This window comes from Crocodylus siamensis, chromosome 2 (assembly GCF_052110815.1).
Source record: "Crocodylus siamensis isolate JL-2025a chromosome 2, ASM5211081v1, whole genome shotgun sequence".
Lineage (NCBI taxonomy): Eukaryota > Metazoa > Chordata > Crocodylia > Crocodylidae > Crocodylus > Crocodylus siamensis.
Window position 1 is genome coordinate 266,317,503 of NC_143396.1, and position 22,495 is coordinate 266,339,997.

The 22,495-nt window shown below is 42.2% G+C and overlaps 1 protein-coding gene across 1 annotated transcript; it reads left to right on the forward strand.

The window, feature by feature from the left end:
• The first annotated feature begins 10 nt into the window (after positions 1–10).
• On the forward strand, positions 11–21,896 carry UBR7 (ubiquitin protein ligase E3 component n-recognin 7). Its single transcript, XM_090033906.1, has 11 exons — positions 11–299; positions 2,365–2,498; positions 3,868–3,928; positions 5,567–5,662; positions 9,601–9,654; positions 11,158–11,263; positions 16,147–16,331; positions 16,969–17,100; positions 17,486–17,648; positions 18,838–18,899; positions 19,874–21,896. Exons 1-11 carry the CDS (start codon positions 114–116, stop codon positions 19,964–19,966), a joined length of 1,272 nt encoding a protein of 423 aa, XP_089890032.1. The 5' UTR covers positions 11–113; the 3' UTR covers positions 19,967–21,896.
• The last annotated feature ends 599 nt before the right edge of the window (positions 21,897–22,495 follow it).

Sequence of the window (22,495 nt, forward strand, 5' to 3'; positions counted from 1 at the left end):
GTCACCGGCTGCATCACATGACAGGCGCGCAGTTCCGTTTCCGCCGCGGCGCCCCCTGGCGGTAGTTCGGCGTTTCCCGCCTTGTCTTTTGCCTCGCGCGCTTAGGTCCCGCGATGGAGGAGGCGGCGGCGGCAGCGGCGGGGGGCGCAGAATCCGGCGGCGGTGGCGGCGGCTGCGCGGGGGCCCCGGACGAGCCCGTGGTGTCCCTGGCCGAGGTGCTGGCGGAGAACGAGGAGCTGGAGAAGGAGGCGCGCGCGGTGTTGGGCGGGAGCGACCACGAGCGCTGCAGCTACTCGCAGGTGAGGGGGGAGGAATGGGGGCAGGTGGATTGGAACGGGGCGGGGCCTGTGCTGGGGGCGGGGCAGGGAGGGGGTTGGAGGGGAGTTCCCCCCCGCCCCCCAAATGCCCCTGCTGTTGAGCTCTGCCCCCCAGCCCACACGGGCCCGGCCAGGGCTCACAGGCAGGATTATTGGTCCCTGCGGAGGGCTGACAGCTGCAGAGCCGCCTCCCTGTGTGCGGGGGCTGGGTGGAGAGAACCGTGGTGCAGGAGGCAGGGCCCAGGGCATGTGGGGCCCGTGGACCTGTTCTTCCCCTGCCCTCACTCGTCCTTAAAGAGGGAGAGGTGACACCCACTGACCAGCCTAGTGGTCTGGTAGCTTGTGGCGGAACTTGACCCACCACAGCCCCATGTCTCATCTTTAAAGAGCAGAGAGATGCTGTGAGCTGGGGCAGTGTGAAGCCAGTTCGAAGTTGGGGGAAGAGGTGCAGCTGGTAGATTGGGTGGCCGGCCTGCAGCACAGGCCCTAGCAGCCCCCATGACAGATCAGGGAGGGTACAGACAGCGCCGTGGCAGGCAGGGCAGGGAGCAGAAAGCGACGCAGGGGATGGGGCAGGGAGCACAGGGCTGGGATCAGAAAGATTGGGTGGGGCCAGAGGATCAAAGTGGCACCTGAGGAAGTGGCTGAGCTATTTTAAGGCCTGCCTGCATAAAAGGGTCGACCTGCCAGGGAAGCTTTTAGTAAGCAGTGTTTTTGAAGAGTGCCTTGGAGGTCAGCCCTTGGGACTATGAGATATTGTTCATAAAGTTTCCAAGTATGCTGTATGTGTGTGCGTATCACATAACTTCATAATTAGCTTAATTGTGAAGCTCAGGGTCAGTTCCATTTTATTACCTGTTGCTTACGTTGAAATGATCATCAGCTATTTGCATATTGGTTAAAAACATTAACTGCTTAAGTGCATGGGAATCCTCTGCTTTGAAAGGGAGTTGCTTTGTAAGGGTAACTTCATGATACAAGCTGGCTGGGAGCTGTCCATTTCGAGGCTTCTAGGGTAAGCTCAAGCCTGCTAGGCCCTCCAGTTTCAAGGCTGTTTATAAGGTATTCTGAGAAACAAGGTAAGAAACCTTTTTGAGGTGCAGAAAGCTTAGTGCACTTGCTCCTGTAGTTAATGAGTAAGTATTGACATTGAGATGGGGTAAGTATGGACCCTTTTATCAGTCCCAACATTGTGCACTTAAACAGGGTGCATTTGCACTGTGAATACTGTCATTTTGTTTTGTAGCAAGGTTCTAGTGTTTGAGCTGGGATTCTTTCCAGAGAATGAGAGAAACAAGGTTTGTTTGGCAATATTTTTTGTTGAGGGAGATTCAGTAAGCTTTCAGGCACAGGGTTTTTTTATGGGACACTAAAACTATGGACTGAACACAGACAGTAGTTTTATAGCTTATGTTTTATTTGCTTCCTGTTAGCCTCCTCCCTTTTGCATAGGATTATTCTGGTGAAAATAAGTGGTGAATCTAAATAAACAAACCTATATTTTTATAGGTTTATTTCAACTGCCTTTTTCTTGGTTTGTAGCTGCTTTTGATGGCTTCCTTTCATGGTACAGGTTTACTGCTGTCTTCCCTTCCTTTAAGTCTCATCAGCAGGGCAGGGTGGCATTGTAGAGACTAACTCTTTCAAAGAGGCATGAGCCGTCATAGGCAGCAGTCTACTTTGTCAAGTGCTAATTACCTCTCTACTTATTAAGTGCTGTTGTTTAAATTAATTGTGTAAACGAAAAAGATTCTTGTTTTACCTGGTATTTACCTCAGGCTGTATGTACCTGCTGCTTTCCCAGAATTGAAGGCATTTTATGCACAAAAGCTTGTCTAACTTTCCCCACTTTACGGTTAGTTTAGTAAAAGATGCTGCCAAATAAATACTGATTCTCTGTGAACCTCTAGTGCTAGCCTGCACATCAGCATTAACTTGCTTCTTGCTTCTGACAAATTGCATTTACTACTTCAGTCAAACAGCAAATGACCTTTTTCAGATTATTTCTGTGCCTCTCTCTCTTCTTATATCTATTGTTTCTTTGTAGGGTGCTGTAAAAAGACAAGCTTTATATGCTTGCAGTACTTGTACTCCGCCAGGAGAAGAACCGGCAGGGATATGCTTAGCCTGCAGTTATGAGTGTCATGGAACACACAAGCTGTTTGAATTGTATACAAAAAGGTAAAGCACTATTGGGGCCATTTCTGAGGTACTTCCATTTATCTGCTACATCGTGAAGCAGTAAAATGCAATATTGAAGATGGCATATACCTGTAAGGCTAGGGACAGAAATGACACAAACTGGTTTAAACCTGTAACAACAGAAGTTCATTGCACATAAACTACATTCAAAATGGCCAAAACTGATTTAAGATAAACCAGTTAAGTGATTTAGGGTACATTGGTTTATCGTGCTTTTGTCCCAGATCCCCTCCAGGTTCAAGTCACCTCTCAGTCCCCCATCATTCCAGGATGCTTTGCATTTCCCTTGCACCTCTCTCTCCACCACACAGGCTGGGCAGGCTACCTTGGCCCAGGCTGTCTGCTCCAGCCAAGCAGGGAGACATACTCTAGCACCCCCCATGTTCTGGCCTGGGCTACCGCAGGCATATGGCTGCATTTCCAGAATCAACATTAAATGTCTGTTCACTTTCTTAATGGTTCAGTCTACACAGCTTAGACTAACCTGTGAAGATTGAATCAGTTAATCCTCTGGCTTTTTGATTGTCTGTACTTTTTGACTGTCTGCCTAAAAGGATTAATCTAAAGGGATTTGTGTTGTAGAAAATGTTTGTTGTGGTCACGGAGGCAAAAATGGTATTGGAGAGACATGTACAGTACCTTTGGGTTGGGATACAGGATTGGGGTTGCAAAAAAAAAGTTGTATTTAAACTTCCAGTTTCTATGTAAATTTAAAAAGTGCTCCTGCTTGCATGCCTTATAGGGACTTTCCATCCATGCTAATATGATTTTTCAAGTACTTCAGCCTAGCACACATTCTTGGGCAGAAATTTACTCTGTTCTCTACATTGCATTCCAAAGGTGTCTATATCACTGATCAGCAATGGTATGCTAGGTTAAGTGAAGAAAAATATTAGATTAATATTTAACACAGTAAACTGAAAATGTGTTAAATATTTTGATTTATTATCCAAGGAAGAATTAACCTCTTATCCTTACTAGTACTAAAGATGGCACCGTTATTAATTACAAGGTGATAGCACCATGTTGTGAATTAGTTGCTGTCTTTCAAACACATGTGCTTACTCATAAGCCTCAGAGTATTCTCGGCAGTAATAATTACATGGGCCAGAGGAGTATCCCAATTGAATAGTGATTCTACTCAACACTGATACTGAAATCTGACAGGCTGTCAGCATGAGGGAGTAATGCTGCTGTACTTTGATCAGTTCTAAAAGAAGATATCGTGAATGAGCTTATGAGAGTATGTTCTGGTTCTCAGTTGGCAGTGGGGAGCCCTTAAAAGTATAAAAATAAAATCATTTTGAGATGCTTAAAATATCTGAACTGCTATGTTTTTTTCCCCCAGAAACTTCTGCTGTGACTGTGGAAACAGCAAATTCAAAAATTTGCAATGCAGATTACTTCCAGTAAGTTTACACTTTGCTATCTCCATTCTGTAGAGAAAAATAAAAGCTGGTGCTGGTATTGGTTCTCCAAATAGGAGAGGTTAGTTGTGCTTTCTTCTGTCACAAAAACCAATGTACTCTCAGTAGGGAGCTGATTAGAGAAGCTGTGTTTAAAATGGATTCATTGCATTGTATAGAGTTAAGATTTGCACAGCAAAACCAGGACTTACAGCTGTTGTTAGATACAGGCTATAACTTTTTAAATATAGTTTTAATTAAATTATTTGGGTACCAGTCACATAAGTTAGCTAAACTCAGATTGGGTTAGCTTGTGTACAGGTCCTAAAGAATATGACTTAGAATGGTTTTACTGTTACCAGTAAGCAAAGTGAGGTGTTGAATCCCATTCTGGAAGATGGGAAGAACATGCAGTTCAGTTTACCCTACAGCACTGAATCTAAAACATTGGTAAAATACTCAGAAGTATGGGCAGAACTGAAGGTTTAGAACTCATAGGTTTGTTTGGATAAAATTGTAGTGCATTGATTCCAGGGGTTGGACTAGATCAGCATTTCTCAATCTGTGGGTCGCAAGAATATATGAAAGGGTTGTGAACAAACTAAAAATCGATTCTCCTTTAAAGGAAAAAATGTGGGAATCTGTAGCTTTTTCCTTGCAGGCTGTCAGGGTTCCAGCCTGCATGGGGATGCTTGGGGCCCACTCTGTCCCACACACCTACCCCCTGCCCTGCACACTGGTGGTTTGGGGGTGGGGGGCAGCAGGTCAAGAGTGAGGGGCACTGGGTCAGGACTGGCCATCATTGTTTACAGATGGGTCCTGGTACAAAAAAGGTTGAGAACCACTGGAGTAGATGACCTCTGGAGGTCCCTTCCAGCCCTATCTATCTATGGTTTTATGATTCTCAGCCAGGGTGCTATAGCACCCCAGGCTGATGCAAAACTGTTGAAGGGTGCCCTGAGATGCAAGGAGATAAGCAGGTATGAGGAGATAAGTGCAGGCTCAGGTTCTTCCCTACCTAGCCACTCCCCTAGCCCCACTGCCTGGACCCTCTGCAGGGGGAGGTAAGCACTCAAATAAATTATTTTTTGAACTGGGGTGCCACTTAATTCCCAAAAGTTATGGAGGGGTGTCTTGGGCCTAACGAGATTGAGAACCACTGCCATTGTCATTGTCAATGGTCTTATAAAAGTGTGTGCACATGAAGAATGGGTTGAAGTTAGCTTTTTCAAGCCATGATCGTAAGGGCTTCTCAGATCAGTACTTTTGCCTGTCTCTCATTTGCTGTAGTCTGTGCCCCCCCCGCAAAGCTGTATGATTTTGGTGAGATTGTACCCACCCTCCCTCCTTTTTCCTTTTGGACTTAAGCATTCTTTATGTTTCTCTCTCATTGTTGCTGCCACACAAGCAAGGTATTGTTGAAACATCTGAGTTCTCATATCCATGTGTGAAAATCCTGAAAAGCTACTAAAGCGGGAGATTTCCTTTGTAGCAGGGGTATCATACTAATGTCACGCGAGTAAGTGTAAAAATTGTCCTGAAGGAAATTAAAATAATATATAATTGCCTTCAGATCATGCCATCTGACCAGACTTTTTTACTGCTTCATCCATCCAGACACATATCTTGTTTTCTTTCTAGGAAAAAGTAAAAGTAAATTTGGGCAATAAGTATAACGACAACTTCTATGGATTGTACTGTATTTGTAAAAGACCTTATCCTGATCCTGAAGATGAGGTAAGAAATGAAGGATCAGAATAACACAAAGTGCACATACTTTTATTTATTTATTTTTTTATGTACAGTAGTGTCCTCAGGATCTCCAAAGTATATATCCCATCTTAATAAATCTTAACCTGCCTTGTCACTTTGTTATATTATTTTATATAGTAGTCTGTAGTTTCAATTTCTTAAACAGAAAAATATGTTTTTATCCTCAAAGATAGCTGTGTAAGACTGAAACGAAATGTTGGGATAGCCCCAATATACAAATCAAATAATGCCACCGCTACCCCCTCCCTCCCTTCACCCAGGATAAACTAATAGTAGAAAACCATTTCTCTTTTTCTGCTGCTCCCTCTCCCCTTTTCCAGACACTATAGGTTACTTTATACTTGAGTGTATGGGATCCATAGCTCTACAGGGCAGCCTGCTTCTAATACTGGAACCTGGGACATGTACAATGTTTCTACAACTGTAGAAAGGCATCACTACATTCATAGGATTGTAGGAAAGTAGGGCTGGAAGAGATCTCACAAGGTCATCTAGTCCAGCCCGCTGCTCAAGACAAGAATCATCCCTGACCAGACCATCTCAGCCAAGGATCGGTTTATCCTGTTTTTGAAAATTTCCAAGGATGAAGATAACATAACATAACTTCTTTTAGGTAGCCTGTTCCAATTCATGACTATCGTCACAGTCAGAAAGTTCCTCCTAATCTCTAACCTAAATTTCCCCTGCTGCAGCTTGAGGCCTTTGCTCCTAGTTCTGTGCCCTATAGCTACAGAAAAGCCAGTTGCTATCCTCTGTATAATCCCTCTTCAGGTATTTTGGAGATTTATCAAGTGTGCCCTCGGTCTTCTCTTCTCCAGGCTAAATAACCTTAGTTTGTTCAGTCATTCCCCGTTAGTCTTGTCTCTGAGACCCCTGATAATTTTTGTTTCCCTGCACTGGACTCTTTCCAAACTGCCCACATCCTACTTGAAGTGTGGGAGCCAAAACTGGGTACAGTATTCCAGGTGAGACCTCATCAGTGCTGAATGGAGTAAGAGAATCGCTTCCCTTATTTCAAGTGACATTCCTGTTAATACAACAGAAGATGGTGTTGGCTTTTTTGCAACAAGAGCACACTGTTGGCTCATATTCAGCTTATGGTATACTATAATCTCTGCAATACTTTTATGTATTGAGTTATGGAGGGTTTTTGTTGCAGTCATAAGAATTACAAGTCTACTTTAAAAGCAAGCAGAAAATGCTACACTGAAAGCATAAATTGTCCTGTAAAATTTGGTAACATTAGCTCAGGAAAGATTTGTATTTGTTCCCCATAAGTAGTATTTTTAAGTTCCAGGAATGAGAATAATGGAAAAGAGGTAGAGAAATTTGAAAAATAACATTTACTTTATAGGATGCTTATTAACATCCTTTAAAGTATTAAAATTACATTGGTCAGAATACATTAAATATTTCTTGAAGCAGTGTCTGTGATCATATTCTTTTAGTAATTCGCAAGATTTGCCAATTAGTAAAGTTCTACTCTAACAGAAGCTAGTTGGTAAAGCTTGCCTACAGCAATTTCAAACATTTGGCTTTTCACTGTGTCACTTTAATTGAAGCCATTACCATTCTTTCTGTCTTTTATTTAAAAAAAAAGAGAAAAGACCTGCTTGTGTATTCATTTTGAACTATTTTTTTTATAATACACTTTTGGGAAATACAGAATATTGGCAAAAATATAATTGGAAGAGAAACAGTGAATTTCTCTCAGAGAGAGAGGCATCTTAATATGGCTAGCACCAAACAACTGATACAGAAACACAAGTATCTGGTTTCTTATTAGATCTATCTGTGAACATGAATGAGGGAGGATAAAAAGGTGATAAACATCAGACAGTACTACTGTTAGGCAAGTACAAATTATGTCAAGCTAATCCAGTTTCTTTGCTATGATAACTAATTGTGGAAAAGCAGTAGAATTGATATGCTAGGATGGGTTGGGCTTTTGGCAGGCTCCTGCTGCCTGCCACAAGAACCCAGGCTGCTCACAGCAGGCAGCAGGGAGGCTGCAAACAACTTTACCAAGGTCCACAGAGCCCTGGCCCAGCTTGTCACACTCTGGTATGCATGTTGGGGGTTGCCAACCTCTGTGCTAGGAGAACTGATAATGGAAAAAGCAGTAGATATAGCTTAACTTTAGTTGTAAGGCTTTTAACACTGTCTTAGGCTAACTAAGAGGATACAGATCAGATGAAATCAAGATGGAAAGCCTTTTTTAAAGAGTAGTTACTAGGGCTGTGCGAAATTTCTGCTGCCATTTCATTTTGGCACTGTTTCAAGATTGAAACAGCAAAATAGAGATGAAACAAAACGAGGCTAGTCAAAACACATTTTGACCATAGCGCTGGGGATGGGAAGTCAGTCTAGCTGGGCTGACTTTCCATCTGCGGTGCTATGGTCGAAATGAAAGTCAGTTCAGCTGGGCTGACTTACCATCCCTGACGCAAGATCCAGCAGGGGGCGGGGTAGCAGCCCAGGTGGGCTGCCTCACCATCCCTGGTGCTAGATCGTGGGGGATGGAGCAGCAGCCCAACTGGGCTGCTTTCCCATCGCCTGCCATCTAGCGCCGTCCAGACCTTGAAACTGAAATCAGAATGGAACAGTGCCTTTTTGTACAGCCCTAGTAGTTATTAGTAGTTTGTCATTGAACTTGGGAGGAGAGCAACTGTGTGGGGGGAAGGGTTCTGTTAATATTTACATTAGTGACATGAGTTATGGAATAGAAATTACATTTTATAATTATTGGGGATGCTACCAGCCTGGGAGGTGTTTCAAGACCTTTGGAGGATTAGTGATCTTGATGACTTTGATAAATTGGAGAAATGATCTGAAATCAACAAGATGGAGTTCAATGCAGACAAATGGAAGGAGAAATCAAATGCACAAGTACCAAACGAGGGGGGAAAAAAGGCTAAGCAGCAGCACCTGCAGAAAAGGATGAGGGGATCATAGTGGATCGCAAACTAAATATGAATTTAAAGAAGTAATACTGTTGCAAGAGGACATATCTGTAATGTATTAACAGAAGAATCATATATAAGACACGAGGTGATTATTCTGGACTACTGCTTTCAGTTTTAGACGCTGCACTTGAAGGATTATGTAAACAGATTGGAGAGAGTCTAGTGGCGATAAACAGGATTTCTAAAACAGGACCTAAGAGCAGAGAAAGAATTGGGCTTGCTTAGTTTAGAAAAAAGAAGGTTGGTATGGGACAATATGTAAAAAGGTATTTACAGAGAGGGCTGATTGGTCAAGAAGGACGTAGGTTAATTTGTAGCAAAGACCTTTTAGGTTAGATGTTAGGGGGATTACAAAGCTTTCTAACTAGAAGAGGTAGTGAAGGATTGGAACAGGCTCCTGATTTTTTTTTTTTTGGGAGCATTTAGAACTCTAATGAATGCATAAATGAACAATTTAAGACACAATATAGTTTAATAATAAGCCAGATTGCCTCGTATTGTACCTGACAGAATTCTTAGGCTGAATTAGGTTGTCTATGACTCCTGAAAATCTGACATCTTTAACCTAAAGATTTCTCTCTGCTTCTGTTGATGTATCTTTTATTCACATACTTACACATAAGAGGTGGTGGTTGTAGATATGCTGCACTGAGTTGATTTTTGTCAAATCTGTATATCAGAAGGTCTGGCTTCAAGGAAAAACTAATTTTGTTAGACAAGTGGGAAACTCCATGGTCTTCAGAATGTAACAGATTACATTCAGGACCTTGAAAGCAGACTTGCAGCTGAGGTGGTAACTATTTATAGTGGCTATTAAGAAGGTGCATGGAGTGGGAAAGTGATATTTATGTATGCTTCTCAGATAATACTGTAATTTGAGGCCTGTGAGACTTTTGAAGATTGATATTGCTGCTAATAATATGATTGTTCATCTAGATCCCAGATGAAATGATTCAGTGCATTGTTTGTGAAGACTGGTTCCATGGAAGGGTAAGGATCTATACATAGTTAACACAACTGTCATCTTGCATAGAAATGAACTTACATCAGTGTTTTCTTTGTGACGCATCTTACTTGCTAAGTCACCTTCACAGCCCTCTTGTGCCTATGCTTACTTTTGCTGCTGATACCTAGCCACTTGGTGAGGATTAGCACTTTAAGGATTTAGATGCTCAGGGGCAGGGCAGAGATTTTTGGCCTCTGGCAGGGGCCAGGGCTCTGGCATCTGTTGCAAGTTACAGCCTGTGGAAGCAAAAGATTGGTAACCCCTGATTTAAGATTAGGGTGCCAAACTCATCTATGTCACTGGGCTTGATGTGGATCTACCAGTGGCAATGATAGGTACATTAAGCACATGGCCAGTCACCCTATCACTTGCTCCCTGCTGTCAACACCCGGTGCCCATTCAGTCTCCATGTGGGACCCAGATAGCAGGCTATAGCCTCACCCACCCCATGCCTAAATTCCAGTCCTTCTGGGAACTCTATGAACTGGGTGAAACAGCAACATGGACTATATCTGGCCTGAGGCTATATGTTTGACACCCCTGGTCTAAATGTTTCTTAACAGATTGTTGGAAAGCAGGTTAGATTTGTGACTTCTTTATACCCTCCTGAAGGTGAAAAAAGACTAAATGTTTTCTACTAGGGCAAGAGTGATGGTGTAGCTGTGATAGTCCAGAAATTGTGCAAGATGTGAGGATTTGTTAGGCTAATATCTTTTATTGGACCAACTGTATAGTTAGGTTAAAGTTAGACAAGCTTTCCAATACAGTGCTTTTAAACCCAGAGGGAGAACCTTCCATCTTCAGCTCCCTCTGTGCAAAAATAAAGTTTATTTCCTACCTATGGGGACTTTTTACCATCCTGTAACATCTACACTTTTCCCAGAGCCTGACGAAGGGACTTTGATCCCGAAAGCTTGCAGAAAAGGACAGTTTTCTCACCATTTTCCAGTTGGTCTAATAAAAGGTATCATTTTGGAACTAAGAGGTCTAGTTTTTTATGTTTTTAAATGAGACTTAAGAAAGAATGTCTTGCATTCAAAACTTGTCTAACTTTGTCTCAACTATATAATTAGTTCAATAAAAGATATCACTCTAACGAATCCTCATCTGTCTCAAATGTTTTCTGAAACTTGTTGAGCAATGGGAATTTTGCAGTGTGGAGCTGACCTATTAGGGTATGCAACGTTTAAATTGACATGAATGTTTTTGCTAATGGAATCCAGATTTAGAGAGTTGGTGTGTAAACAAAGACAAATTGCATGGAAATGTAGCTGGTGTTTAATCAATTTGTTTCCATCCTTTAGTTATTTTGATGCTGGTGAAAGTGGCTCTGGTTACGCTGATAGCAGAAACACTGAAAATGTGAAAAAGGAGGCGAACATAATGTATATTTTTCTACCTTGTACAAGAGAAAAAAAAGTCTGCTGACTTCATTAGATTTCAATTGACATTACGCTACCCTGTGCTCCTGTTTCTTCTTGACACAGCACCTTGGTGTGGTTCCTCCTGACAGTGGTGACTTCCATGAGATGGTGTGCCAGACCTGTATGAATCGATGCTCTTTCCTATGGCCTTATGCTGCACAGTTAGCAGGTAAAATTAGGATAGCTGCACTAATATTTCTGTGCCATATACCCCATACTTAGCTGCCTTAATTACATAACCCTATCCAAATAGGAAAAGATAGATAGATATTAGCAAGGATTTTGGTTTCCTATGTTTAAAAATTGCAAATTGTCTGACTAAACCCCCCCAAATCCATGATTAAAAATGAAACGCCACTATATATGTGGGTATAAATTGAACACAATTTTTTTTAGATATTTACAACTTTAAAGCAATTTGGAAGCCTACCAGTACCTCAATCACTATAATAAAATCAATTCTAAATACCTATACATTCTGGTATTTAATTTTGGGTTTCTTATCATGGTAAAATCAGAGCTCTCCTTGCCCTCTTTGCTCACCAGGATGCAGGTCCAGGCCCCTCGCTCTCTACCCACAGCACCAGGCCTTGCTGGTGCCCCCCACCTCCCCTCCCTAGCCCTGCTAGAGGCGGTTCCTAGCTGCCAGGGACCTGGGTCCACAGTGCCCTGTCCCCCACGGTAGTGCCTGAACCCCTGCTGCCACCTGCAGGATGCAGCAGCTGCTGCGGCAGAGCAGAGCCTGGAGCCGGGGTCGCCTCCCCTGTGGGTGGCACAGCCGGAGCAGAGCTTGGGGGTGGGGGGGGGGACACAGATGGGACACAGGTGTGGGCTGCCTGTTGCAGGTTTAAGCTCCCTGTCCTGCTACCCTCTGCCGGGGTCTCCACAGCCCAGTAGGCAGGATCCAGCGTGGCTGGGCAGAGAAGTTCCTTGCTGCTGCTTGGGGCTCTGTACCACCCTGGTGAAGTGCCCCCTTCCCGCCCAGCAGCAGCAAAGGGCACAACTCCATGCTGCCACTCCTGCTGTTGCCAGGTGGGCAGAGGGCACTTCACCAGGGCAGCATGGGGCTTGCAACAACGAGGAACTTCCCCTCCTGGTCCTGCTTTGCCCTACTGTGCTGGGTCCCACCTGCTGGGCTGCAGAGGCCCTGGGGGGAAGGCAGCAGGACAGGGAGCCTGAGCCCATAGTTGGCAGCCTGCCCCTGCCCTGTACATCGATCTGGGGGTGCACATTCCCTCTCCTTGGGAGTGCATGCAGTGGTGGGAAGCCATCCCCCCCCCCGGATGAGCTGCCTGTGGCACCATTCTTTTCTCTGCTAGGGCCATGTACCCATGTATTCCAGCCCCAGGCTCCAAGCCCTATGTACTGTCCTAGATGGGCAGGGCTGGGTTTGGGCTGCTTCCCAACTCCTTCCCTCCCTCCCTCTCTCCCTGTGAGGGATTCAATCCTTTTTCCCCCACCAAACTTACCTGCGGGAGCTGCTCTCCAGGCTGCCATGTGCATGTGTGAGTGTGCACATGAACCTGGCACCCCCGTCCTGACTGCCATTTTCCTGCTCCCCCGTATCGCCTTGCAGGCTGGAACTCTGCCAGATTTGGATGTTAGCAAGGTAGTTAGCTGTCTTTTAGTTTGAAGTCAGGCAGAAAAGCAGGGCAGGGTGTTACCATGGACTAACTTGTTCAGAGAGGCAGGAGCTTTTGTAGGCTATTGCTTGCTTTGTTAGATGTTATGAATGCACTTGCAGAGATCAGGAGTACTAAATAGGAATAAAGTCTAGCGTAGTAGATGGTCTTAAAAGTCTAAATAGAATAAAAGTCTAAACTGAGTACTAAATAGGGAGGAATAATACAAAGGAGAAGGAAAAGGGGGAGTAAGAGAAGGGATACTGGGCATGGGACGCTAACTGCACAGTAGTATGTCATAGTACCAACAGTGCTAATGCACTACTGCGCAGTAGTGTCATTTAAAAGATGTTTGACAGCACTACTGTGTAATAACCACTGCGCAGTAGTGTCTTGTGTAGATGCACCCACTGATGAGAGGAAAGTGGGTTGAAGAGATCAGTTAACCCCTTGAGAGACAGAGGTTACAAAAACTAACCCAGGTAATGGGATAACAGTACAGAGTTTGTGTTCAGACTGTACTTAAACACAGTCTGTGGGATTTCTTGTTCCACAATTTCATGTTAATTTGGTTTTTAAAGTTTTGTTGTTTTAAAGAACAGTAACAGGTCAGTGATGGAATGATTTGGAGGATGGGATTGCATAGTTAGTAGGTTTGAAGAGGACACCCAGCTGAGTGGAACTGCAGACACTTTGGAGGATGGTATTATAATTCATAATGACCTTGATAGACTGAAAAATAAATTTTATTCAGTTTAGTTTTAGATCAATAAGAATGAGTGCAAAGTCCCTTTGGGGTGGTACAATAAAATGCATAAATACAAATTGGGAACAACTGGCTAGGTTGCAGTATTGGAGAGAGAGATCTGGGGGTCATGACGGCTCTAGGTGAGCAAGGCGGCAGGTGGGCGGTTGCTATGGCTCCAGCCCTGACCCTGGGTTGGGGCTGGGGCTGGAGCCAGAGCCACAGTAGATATTCTCCCCTCCCTCCGCTTCCCCCCAAAAAAGACCCGACTTGCGAGAAAAGGTGGGATTATCGATAGTCTTTGCATAGCTCCACAATTTTAAAGAGGATGGCAAGAGACTGTGCTCCATGGCTGATAGAATAAGAAGCCCTGTTTCCCTATAACTATGATTCTAGTATTGCTGTGCTCTGGTTGCTGAGATGAAACATGCCAGTGAAGCAATTGTTTAAAAGCTGTTGGGTAACTTGTACATTTTTCCTGCTGCTAGGACCACTTGCAATGATGACCGAATGATTTCCTTGTTGTAATAATTCAAAAAATAAATGTTCCTTGATGAAGCCAGTTGCTGTCAGTGAAATGTTTGGTCACACTGTCCAGGAAGACATGTCAAGTTTATCTGTTCTGTGGCTAAGCAGAGGGAGGGAAAAGCAGTGCTCTTGAGGCATTCAGACCCCATCTTAAATTTCAGAAATAAGAGCGGGTGTAGAAGAGTTCGCACACCTTAAAGTGTAACAGGATTAGTGCATTGCTTACTAAGTTTCGTCTGCCATTTAGTTGCTGGAGGAGAGAGTCTAGACTTGAGGAAGGGCACTTGATACTCGAAAGCTTGTCCATCAGTTCTAATTATATAGTTTTTCCAAAAATCCTTGTCTCTGTGTATGTGAACAAACTTAATAGTTAAATGATTCTGTTTTTGGAAAGTCTCTGTAAAATTAGAAGTGGCACCATCCGTTCAGAGCATTATTTCTTTGTATGTTTTTATGACGGCCCTAAACATTTTTAAAAGAGTATTTTATAATAGAATAAACTATAGTTCTTGGTTTCCCCCCACCTGTCAGAAAACAAAGCCAGGTAGATTTGGTACTGCTGGAAATAAAATATCGCAAAATAAAAACTTAGAAAAATTACCTGGCTACCATCCAGTCTTTTACAAATATCCGTGAATTCCAAAAGCCTCAAAAAGACAAGCATCTCAACATGTAGAACCATGTGAGATAACAATATTCTGTTCTTTCTTCAGTTAATTTTTTTTATACTAAAACCCCACAGCTTACTAGAAAATAAACGTGAAATGACAAGACACAAATAAATTAAGCAGACTGGTTTTAGAATAGTGTCTCAGTTGGTAAAAAAAAATACAGTACAGGCAGTCCTCGGACTTACGGCACAATTGGTTCCTGAAAACTGTCCTAAGTTAAAACGTTGTAACTCAGAACCAATTTTCTCATAAGAAGCAACGTTATAAATGGGGGGATTGGTTCCTGAACCAAGGCCCAATACCCTACTTTCACCAAAAATACCCCAGAATGTTGTACTCGATCAATTATAGATGAGTAATATAGCTACATTAATATATTTATATTGTAAATAGCAATCATTGATTTGGAAGGACTTCTTTGAGGTGATTTTGCTGGACTTTTTGAAGGGCTCTTGGTTGGACTTTTTGAAGGGTTCTTGGCTGGAGTCTTCTTAGGAGTCTTGGCTGCAGGTTTTTCTGGAGTCTTGTCTGCTTTCTTAAAGAAAGTGTCCAAGGAAGTTTGGACAGATGATCTCCAGGGAGATGAGTGACGCAGCGAACTTGTTCGCTAGCATGGCATTGCATCGGATCAAACGTTGTAAGTCAAAAATGGTGTTGTAAAGTTGAAACAGGGTGTCAATTTATAAACGTTGTAAGTGTGAAACATCGTACCTTGAAATGTTGCAAGTCGAGGACTGCCTGTATCCATCTATAACTTGTTCTGTAATAGTATTTTTGGGGCGGAAGGAGTTATAAGCCATAAGTAGTGAAAGATTAAGTCATTGCATTAGTTAATGAGATCATTATGTCCTAAAATATCAGTCAGATATATCTTGGGCTTTGCTGTAGTGCAGAAGTTCCCAATCACCAGGTCGTGGCATGGTGGGGCAGCACCGAGAGGGAGCAGCCAGCTCCGTGCCCCTGTTCTGCTTCTGCCACCATGGCCATGCCTGACAAGGTGCTGCCTGCACAGCAGGTATCAGGGCCTGTGCTGGGCTGTGCAGGGTCTCCCAGCCCTGCCCGCAGCTGGGAGCAGGGGGATATGGGTGGGCAAATGCTTGGGGTAGAAGGTGGGGAGATGGCTCTGCTGCTTGTTCCTTGAGAGGGTAGCAGAGTCCCTTTTTCCCAGGCAGCCCTAGCTGGGTCCCCCCAGGCCACTGCCTGTGCAGCCCTTTTCCCTGCAGGGTCCCCCAGTGCCTGTGGCTGCAGTGCCAGAACCCAATCTTCGCAGTCACCCCACTCCCTCCACACACACAAAAGTAAAATTTAAATATGTAAATTAGATACCCGGTCCACCAAAATTCTTTGAGCAAGGTTGCTGGTCTGCAGTACAAAAAAGGTTGGGAACCACTGTGACACACAAAACAATGTTAAGTAAAGAAAAATTCAGAAATATAGATTTCTTTGCCTTGCGTTCTAATGTTAGTTGTGGATACGTATCTTCCAGTTCCTACAGTGACCAAAATGAACTCTCGTGAAGACGACAGGATTGTGCTGAATGTTAAAGAAACTGAGGAACAGACGAGGGAAATCAAAAAAGAAAGTGGACTAGACCACACAGAAAAGAGTGTGGAAGAGCAAGTTGAGCAGTGTAACGAACCATCTACTAGCTCTGGGTCTACATGTCCAAAGGTAAAGCACACATTTTCCCTTTTATTTTGTGCTCCCCCACTACCCAGTGAAGGCAAAGCTCATCTGTTTTTGAGTTCAGGAAATTGTATTTTTGTTTAATTGCCATTACTTAAATATAATACTTTTGTGCTGTTATTGTCCCAGCACAGATTCTTCAGGCTATAGATATGCTAGCAAACATGGCTGAGAAGGATTTAATGGATTTAATAGCCAGTAGATTAGAAGGTGCAGAACTACAACATGCCATGCCTAGCCCAGCCTTCCTCTGTGTTAACCTTTTTGCTTGCTCGGGTTGAGGACTCTCATGAATATATTTCAAATGTGGCAGTACCATGTGCTGGAACTGTGCCAGCAGCTTAGCCTGGATCTAAATTTGTAAAGCTTCATTGAGAGTCAATGGAAGAGCATCCTTGTTTGCAAGAAGGATGAACACTGTATTTTAAAAGGATAGGTGTCAAATAGTTTTTGCTGAGTTGGGGAGGATACACCAATGTCTTGATTTGAACTGCATTAAGAGGTCCTTTAAAAGTATAACAGGGATAAAAAGATAATTCTCTAGCAAAAAAAGAAAAAGACAGCCTATCAAAAACTGAATAAAATCATTGAAATGAAAAACACTTTCCTCATTTTCATTCAGGTGGTCACAAAGAATGAAGAACAATTTTGCAAGCTGAGAGAATTCCAAAGCAAGCCGTATCTAAAGAAAGATACTGCCACGTTCTGGCCTTCTAGCTGGCGAAGCAAGATATGCACATGCAAAGACTGTTTGGTGTGTATGAGTTTTACTTTCTAAGCTAATGTTTGTATTGGTTTCTTGAAGAACCTATTGAAGGAAGTTGGCATTGATGCAGGTTCTAAAGCTCCCTTGTTTTGGATGTAAATATCTAATGGAAGAGTCCACGAATGTAGGGAAACTGGTAAAAGCTGGATCCTTTTTGACCCACTGACTCTTTTGAATTAACTGAGCAGTTTCTAAACTGCTGTTGTTTAAATATGAGCACAGTTGTGGAAGCATATGGGAGAAGCATCTGAAATGATTATTGGTATTAAACTAACACTGTGACCTGTTAGTTCCTCAGAAGGAAGGCTTGAAAGGCTGATAAATGAAGTGCAAAGTTTGTAAGCTGTAAAGCAACTTTTACTTTACTCTTCAGAAAATGTATTCAGAATTGGATGTCCAGTTCCTGACAGATGAATGTGACACGGTGTTGGCCTATGAGAATAAAGGCACAAGTGACCAGGAGGTGGACAGAAGAGATCCTTTAATGGACACACTTAGTAGCATGAACAGAGTCCAGCAAGTAGAACTTATCTGCGGTAAATATTACTTGTTTGGGAGGTAGACATCATATGACCTGCATATTTTAAAATCGTGAAGTGCTGCTTAATAAGCCTAATTTTTAATAGCAGGGGTCTTCTGAAAAGCAGCTTATAGGATACTGGCGCAGATTGAAAACTTTCCGAAATACTTATATAGGAAACCACAGCTTTGGCTCAAGCCTGGTGTTAATGACTGCTCCTTGTATTAAGAAAGCAGATTATGACGCCTTCTACATTTTTTCTTGACAGTTTTAGTATGAGACTTTCTGGAAAGGTTATGTTGCTGTTAGTTTTGTTTTTCATCATCTGATTAAGTGCTGGTCTAGATTTATGGTTTTGGTAGATTTCTGTTTTTTATAACAGGCATTATTTGGGGTCAGGGACAGTAGGGCAACCAATAGTGTCAAGAAGTTCCTTCTGCCTTAAAGTTTTCATACTCTTCCTTAATGCAGACCCCAAAGGAAGATTCTTGGAAAAATAGCAGGGGTTGCTCTCAGTCGTATTCGGCTGGACACCTGCATCAGTGAGTCTGAATCCTGCCTGAATCCCTCATAAATTAAGGCTTCAGAGACTTTTTTTTTTTTCAATTATATTGACTTACTCTCTTGCCTCCTATACACATTTCTGAAGACCCGAGTGAGCTGTCATGACTTGAGTCTTAGAGCAGAACAATTAAGACTATTGAGTCTTAGAGTAGAGGCATAGTTGAAGTGTTTCTCTGTCCATCATGACTTCTAAAAATTGGGTTCATACTCTCTCAGATTTAGCAAGAATGAGGTATGATTCTCCTTGAGGTAACGTTCAGAGAGGAACAGAGTGTTCTGATTGAGGTAGAGGAACAAATAGACTGAGCTAAAAAAAATGCCAAATCCTAAAAATAAGGAATCTGCATGCTGTATTCTGATCCATCTCATTGCACCAGGATAGCGTTTTGCTTACAGCTCAAACAGTTATCTTTACTTGGAGCTTTAGTTGGTGTTGACAGATGTAGGAGGACTCACAAAATCTTAAGGAGATTGTTTAGACAGAATACCCTGTATCTTTGTATTATTTTATTGTCTGGTTCAAGCTCAGATGAAGTTTACTGATCTAGCTCTAGTTGGGTACTAGCTGTCATAGGTAGATATCGAGCCCTCACTGTGAAGCAAGTTCTTAACTACAGTTTCCCTTGCATTTTTCCTTCCAGAATACAATGACTTAAAGACAGAGTTGACTGATTATCTCAGGAGATTTGCAGATGAAGGAACGGTAAGGTGCAACTATGCAGAATTTTGTATCGCCATTTCCTAGGAAGTCCCAGTAGGCTTTTGTACTGTTTTAAATTGTGTGCAACACTTCAGGTTAAAATGACCTTAGTAACTGTTATATGAATAAGGCAAGTGAAGTGAAATTGGATATCTCTGTTCTTAACTAAATAAGAATGTATTGTTGTTAAAGGAAGGCCCTGTTGAGAGACTATTGGAGCTGATCAGAAGTGTTTCCATAAATGTGCATCTTGGACAGCAAGTGCAGTTTAAAAATCTAATTAATCTAGCAAGGCTTTTTCTGTATAAGACTAAATCTTAGTCTTATGTTTCTACTAATCAGCTTTACTGTAAAGAATAAGGGCTGGTGTTAATTACTGACACACTTGACCTATTCAGTCACATTTTACCTGAGGACTTTGCATCCTATTGCCCCTCAGTACTTACCTTAGAAACTTCCTTGTTCCTTGTAAGCCATGTTCAGTGTTTGAATTGAAGTGGTTTGGAAAAGCATTATTCTTATATGTATTTATAACTGGGTTAAATTACGAGTACTACATATGCAGTTATGTTTCCTCAGCTCAAACACACTGCTACTGAAGTGTTACTCTGTAAGTAGCATTCCTGACTATAGGTAGGAGGTGAACATTCAAATTGGCATTATATGTTTTGCTAACATTGCGCTTGCTCTCTCTTTGCCATTCAGAATGGGAGCTCACATAACTTTTAATGTGGAATTTAGGCCTTAGGCCTTCCAGTGAATAGAACAGGACACTGTTCTTCCCAGTAGTACTAAGGAATTTAACTTGTTGCTGCTGGTTTCCACGTCTCTTTATAGTAATTAAAAAATATATTGCCCCAAGTAGACTCTCATGTAATTCTTGTCAGTCAATTACGTGTTTGGAAAAAAAAAATGTTACTATACCAGTATTACGACTTGGATTTGATTTTTAAAAATTTTTTTTTTATCCCCAATAGGTTGTTAAGAGAGAGGACATTCAGCAATTCTTTGAAGAATTTCAGTCACGAAAGAGAAGGCGGACAAATAGGATGCAGTACTACTGCAGTTAAACTGAAAAGGCTTTGACTTTCAAAAGGACAAATGGGAAAACCATACCCTTCAATAAATAGAAGCACCTTCACTAGTACTTGACCTCCCCCCTCAAATCCTGCTTTCTAAGAAGTTGCCTCCAACGTTTTGCTTATTCAGTCTGTTTCGTAAAGTACTTCTAACTACTTTTTATAGCTTACAGATGCATCCTAACTCAATGACAAGTGCATTGCATAGTGACTTAGTTACACAAATTTCAGTGTCAACAGACTAGCAGACTTTGAAAGCTGGTTTTATATCTGAGCAAGTGGATTGGTCCAAATTAAAACTTGTGCCAGGTTGTTCCTTTTCTTCTTTGATCTATTTTTATTTTAATTCCTCACCCTGTATCTAATACTAAAATGGAGGCAGTCACTCTTTCCTTGGTCTCTGTACTATGTTGTAATTCAGTGCGTTTGCACAACTGGATAATGTTGCTTTACTGGTCTGAATGCTTCTGTACTAACTCCTGGTTGGAGTGACTCTTTTGTATGCATCTCATACAAAGACAGTGGGTTCCCATCTGCTGTTCACATGGAGGCATAATTCTCTAAACAATAAGGCATGTGCTTTAATAATAACATCCTGTTTATTTTAGTCCTTTAGAGTGAAGTCAAATCTTGACAGTAGGCTCATAACACACATCGCATTGTACTTGTGTAGGCAGAAACCTAGGGTGGTGTTTTGAGACTATAAGAAAGCTGAGGAATCACGGTCTGATTTGGAGGCAGAGCTTGTGGCATTATTTTCTATTCCTCTTCAGAAAATCTTTGGCTCACACTTGTTAAATGTAGAATGTTGCTGTACAGCAAAGTGACAGTCATCTTAATTCCCCCCCTGCTAGAATGTAAATAGGATGCTAAAATGGGGCTAGGAGGCCACTAATACTTTTTCATGACAAAAAGATTTATAATACATTTTAGTTTTAAAACTGATCTATCTTAAGCAGATAGTCTGGACATTTACTGAAAGAGTTATAGCAGCCTAATGTTTTAAAACCTTCCAGCTGTAGTATACATGAAGTTGTGATCGTTCTGTTAGTATTGTGACTGGTAAGGCCACACACAGGTGTTATATTTGTAGCGCCAAGTACAAACACAAGCTCTTTTGTAGCAGTTTGAGTCTTTGTAGTGCTACAGAATAGGTACACTTTCAGAGAGGACTTTCTAGGTTTTGTAGTGCTGTCTGTAACACAGACTCCTGGCATCCCACAGCCCTCCAAGGTGGGGGAGAGCAGCTGACTTCCCACTAGCCTGCCCAGCTGTCAGAGCCCTGTTGAGACCCTCCTGCCTCACAGCTGCACCAGCAGATTTTCTAGCTCTCCAGCCTGGGGGGTTTGAATGCCTGTATGACCCTATAGCACTACACTTGTAGTGTGATACTGAGACCCTTTGTAGTACTACAGACAAACACCTGTCCATACCCTAAGGCACCTAAGATGCAAAAACTCTTAAATAAACATACAGCTGATACCCCTAAGACTCAAGTATGAATTTTCACATGTCAACAAGCTTCTGATTAATGTACAACGTCGATCCCTCTTTATAAATAAGGTGTTCTAGAGAAAAGATTGAGAAAATGTGCATTTTGGATGATGTTTAGCTCCACTTTATGGATTGTATTGGAAGGCTTGTATTTTCTGAGAGGTACCATTCTGCTTCTACTTTAACCAAACTGCTTGCCCCCATGCCCCAAGTCCTACTCTCCCCACTAATTTTGTCTGACTATCTTAATTTGCAGAAGCTTTATAGACAATTGGTTTGTTTTTTGCAGATATGACTAGCTGCTTTTAAACCTACATTTCTGGATATTGTATGTGCTTTTTTGTAGCAATTGTTCTTGGAGTTGTAACTGCATATTGGACTCCAAAAAATTCTGTAAAATTTAAATAAAATGACTGTTCAGACAGTGCACACTTTATGGTTACTTTGTTTAGAATTACTGCTGTGTGGTTTAGTCTACTTCCACCCAGTCCAAACAGCAGTAAATCTCTTTCAAGCCAGGCAGGAGGCTGTGGCTTAGCCAACCTCCTGTGCAGTCACGAGACTTGCTGTACAAAAAAGTGAGAGCCAAGAAAGATGAAAAAAAAGAAATCCAGTTGATTGGAAAGCCTGCATTCATTCAATCCCAAACCCAGTAATTAGTCCTAAAAGTCTAAGGTAATTAGCAGCCAGATATACTTGTTTTAAATTGCAGCCTCAACAAAAACGTACTGCTTCTGACACATGGGGCAGTGTGCGTAGTTAGACAAAAGGGGCTTATAGTGGTAGCCTCTTTACAAGAGAGAAGATGCTGATCGCCTCAGGCAAAATGTAAATCTGCAACATTGCTTGGTAGAGTTGCTGACTTCAGAAATGCCCAATAGCCGTTCTTTACCTTCAGCCAAGACATTTCTCAAAGACTGCAATAACAGATTGTTAAAACAGTTGACAAACAACATAGATGGGCATAACCTGAGGAAAGCTCAAGGAGCAAAGTGAGAAACCAAATTAGTGACTTTCAACCAAGGT

What these genes read in the sequence shown, in the direction of transcription:
- UBR7 (XM_090033906.1), top strand. Translation starts at nt 114, where the DNA reads ATGGAGGAGGCGGCGGCGGCAGCGGCGGGGGGCGCAGAATCCGGCGGC. An exon ending in TTATGCTGCACAGTTAGCAG is followed by an intron (nt 11,264 to 16,146) that starts GTAAAATTAGGA and finishes CGTATCTTCCAG; the next exon opens with TTCCTACAGTGACCAAAATG. An exon ending in CTGGGTCTACATGTCCAAAG is followed by an intron (nt 16,332 to 16,968) that starts GTAAAGCACACA and finishes ATTTTCATTCAG; the next exon opens with GTGGTCACAAAGAATGAAGA.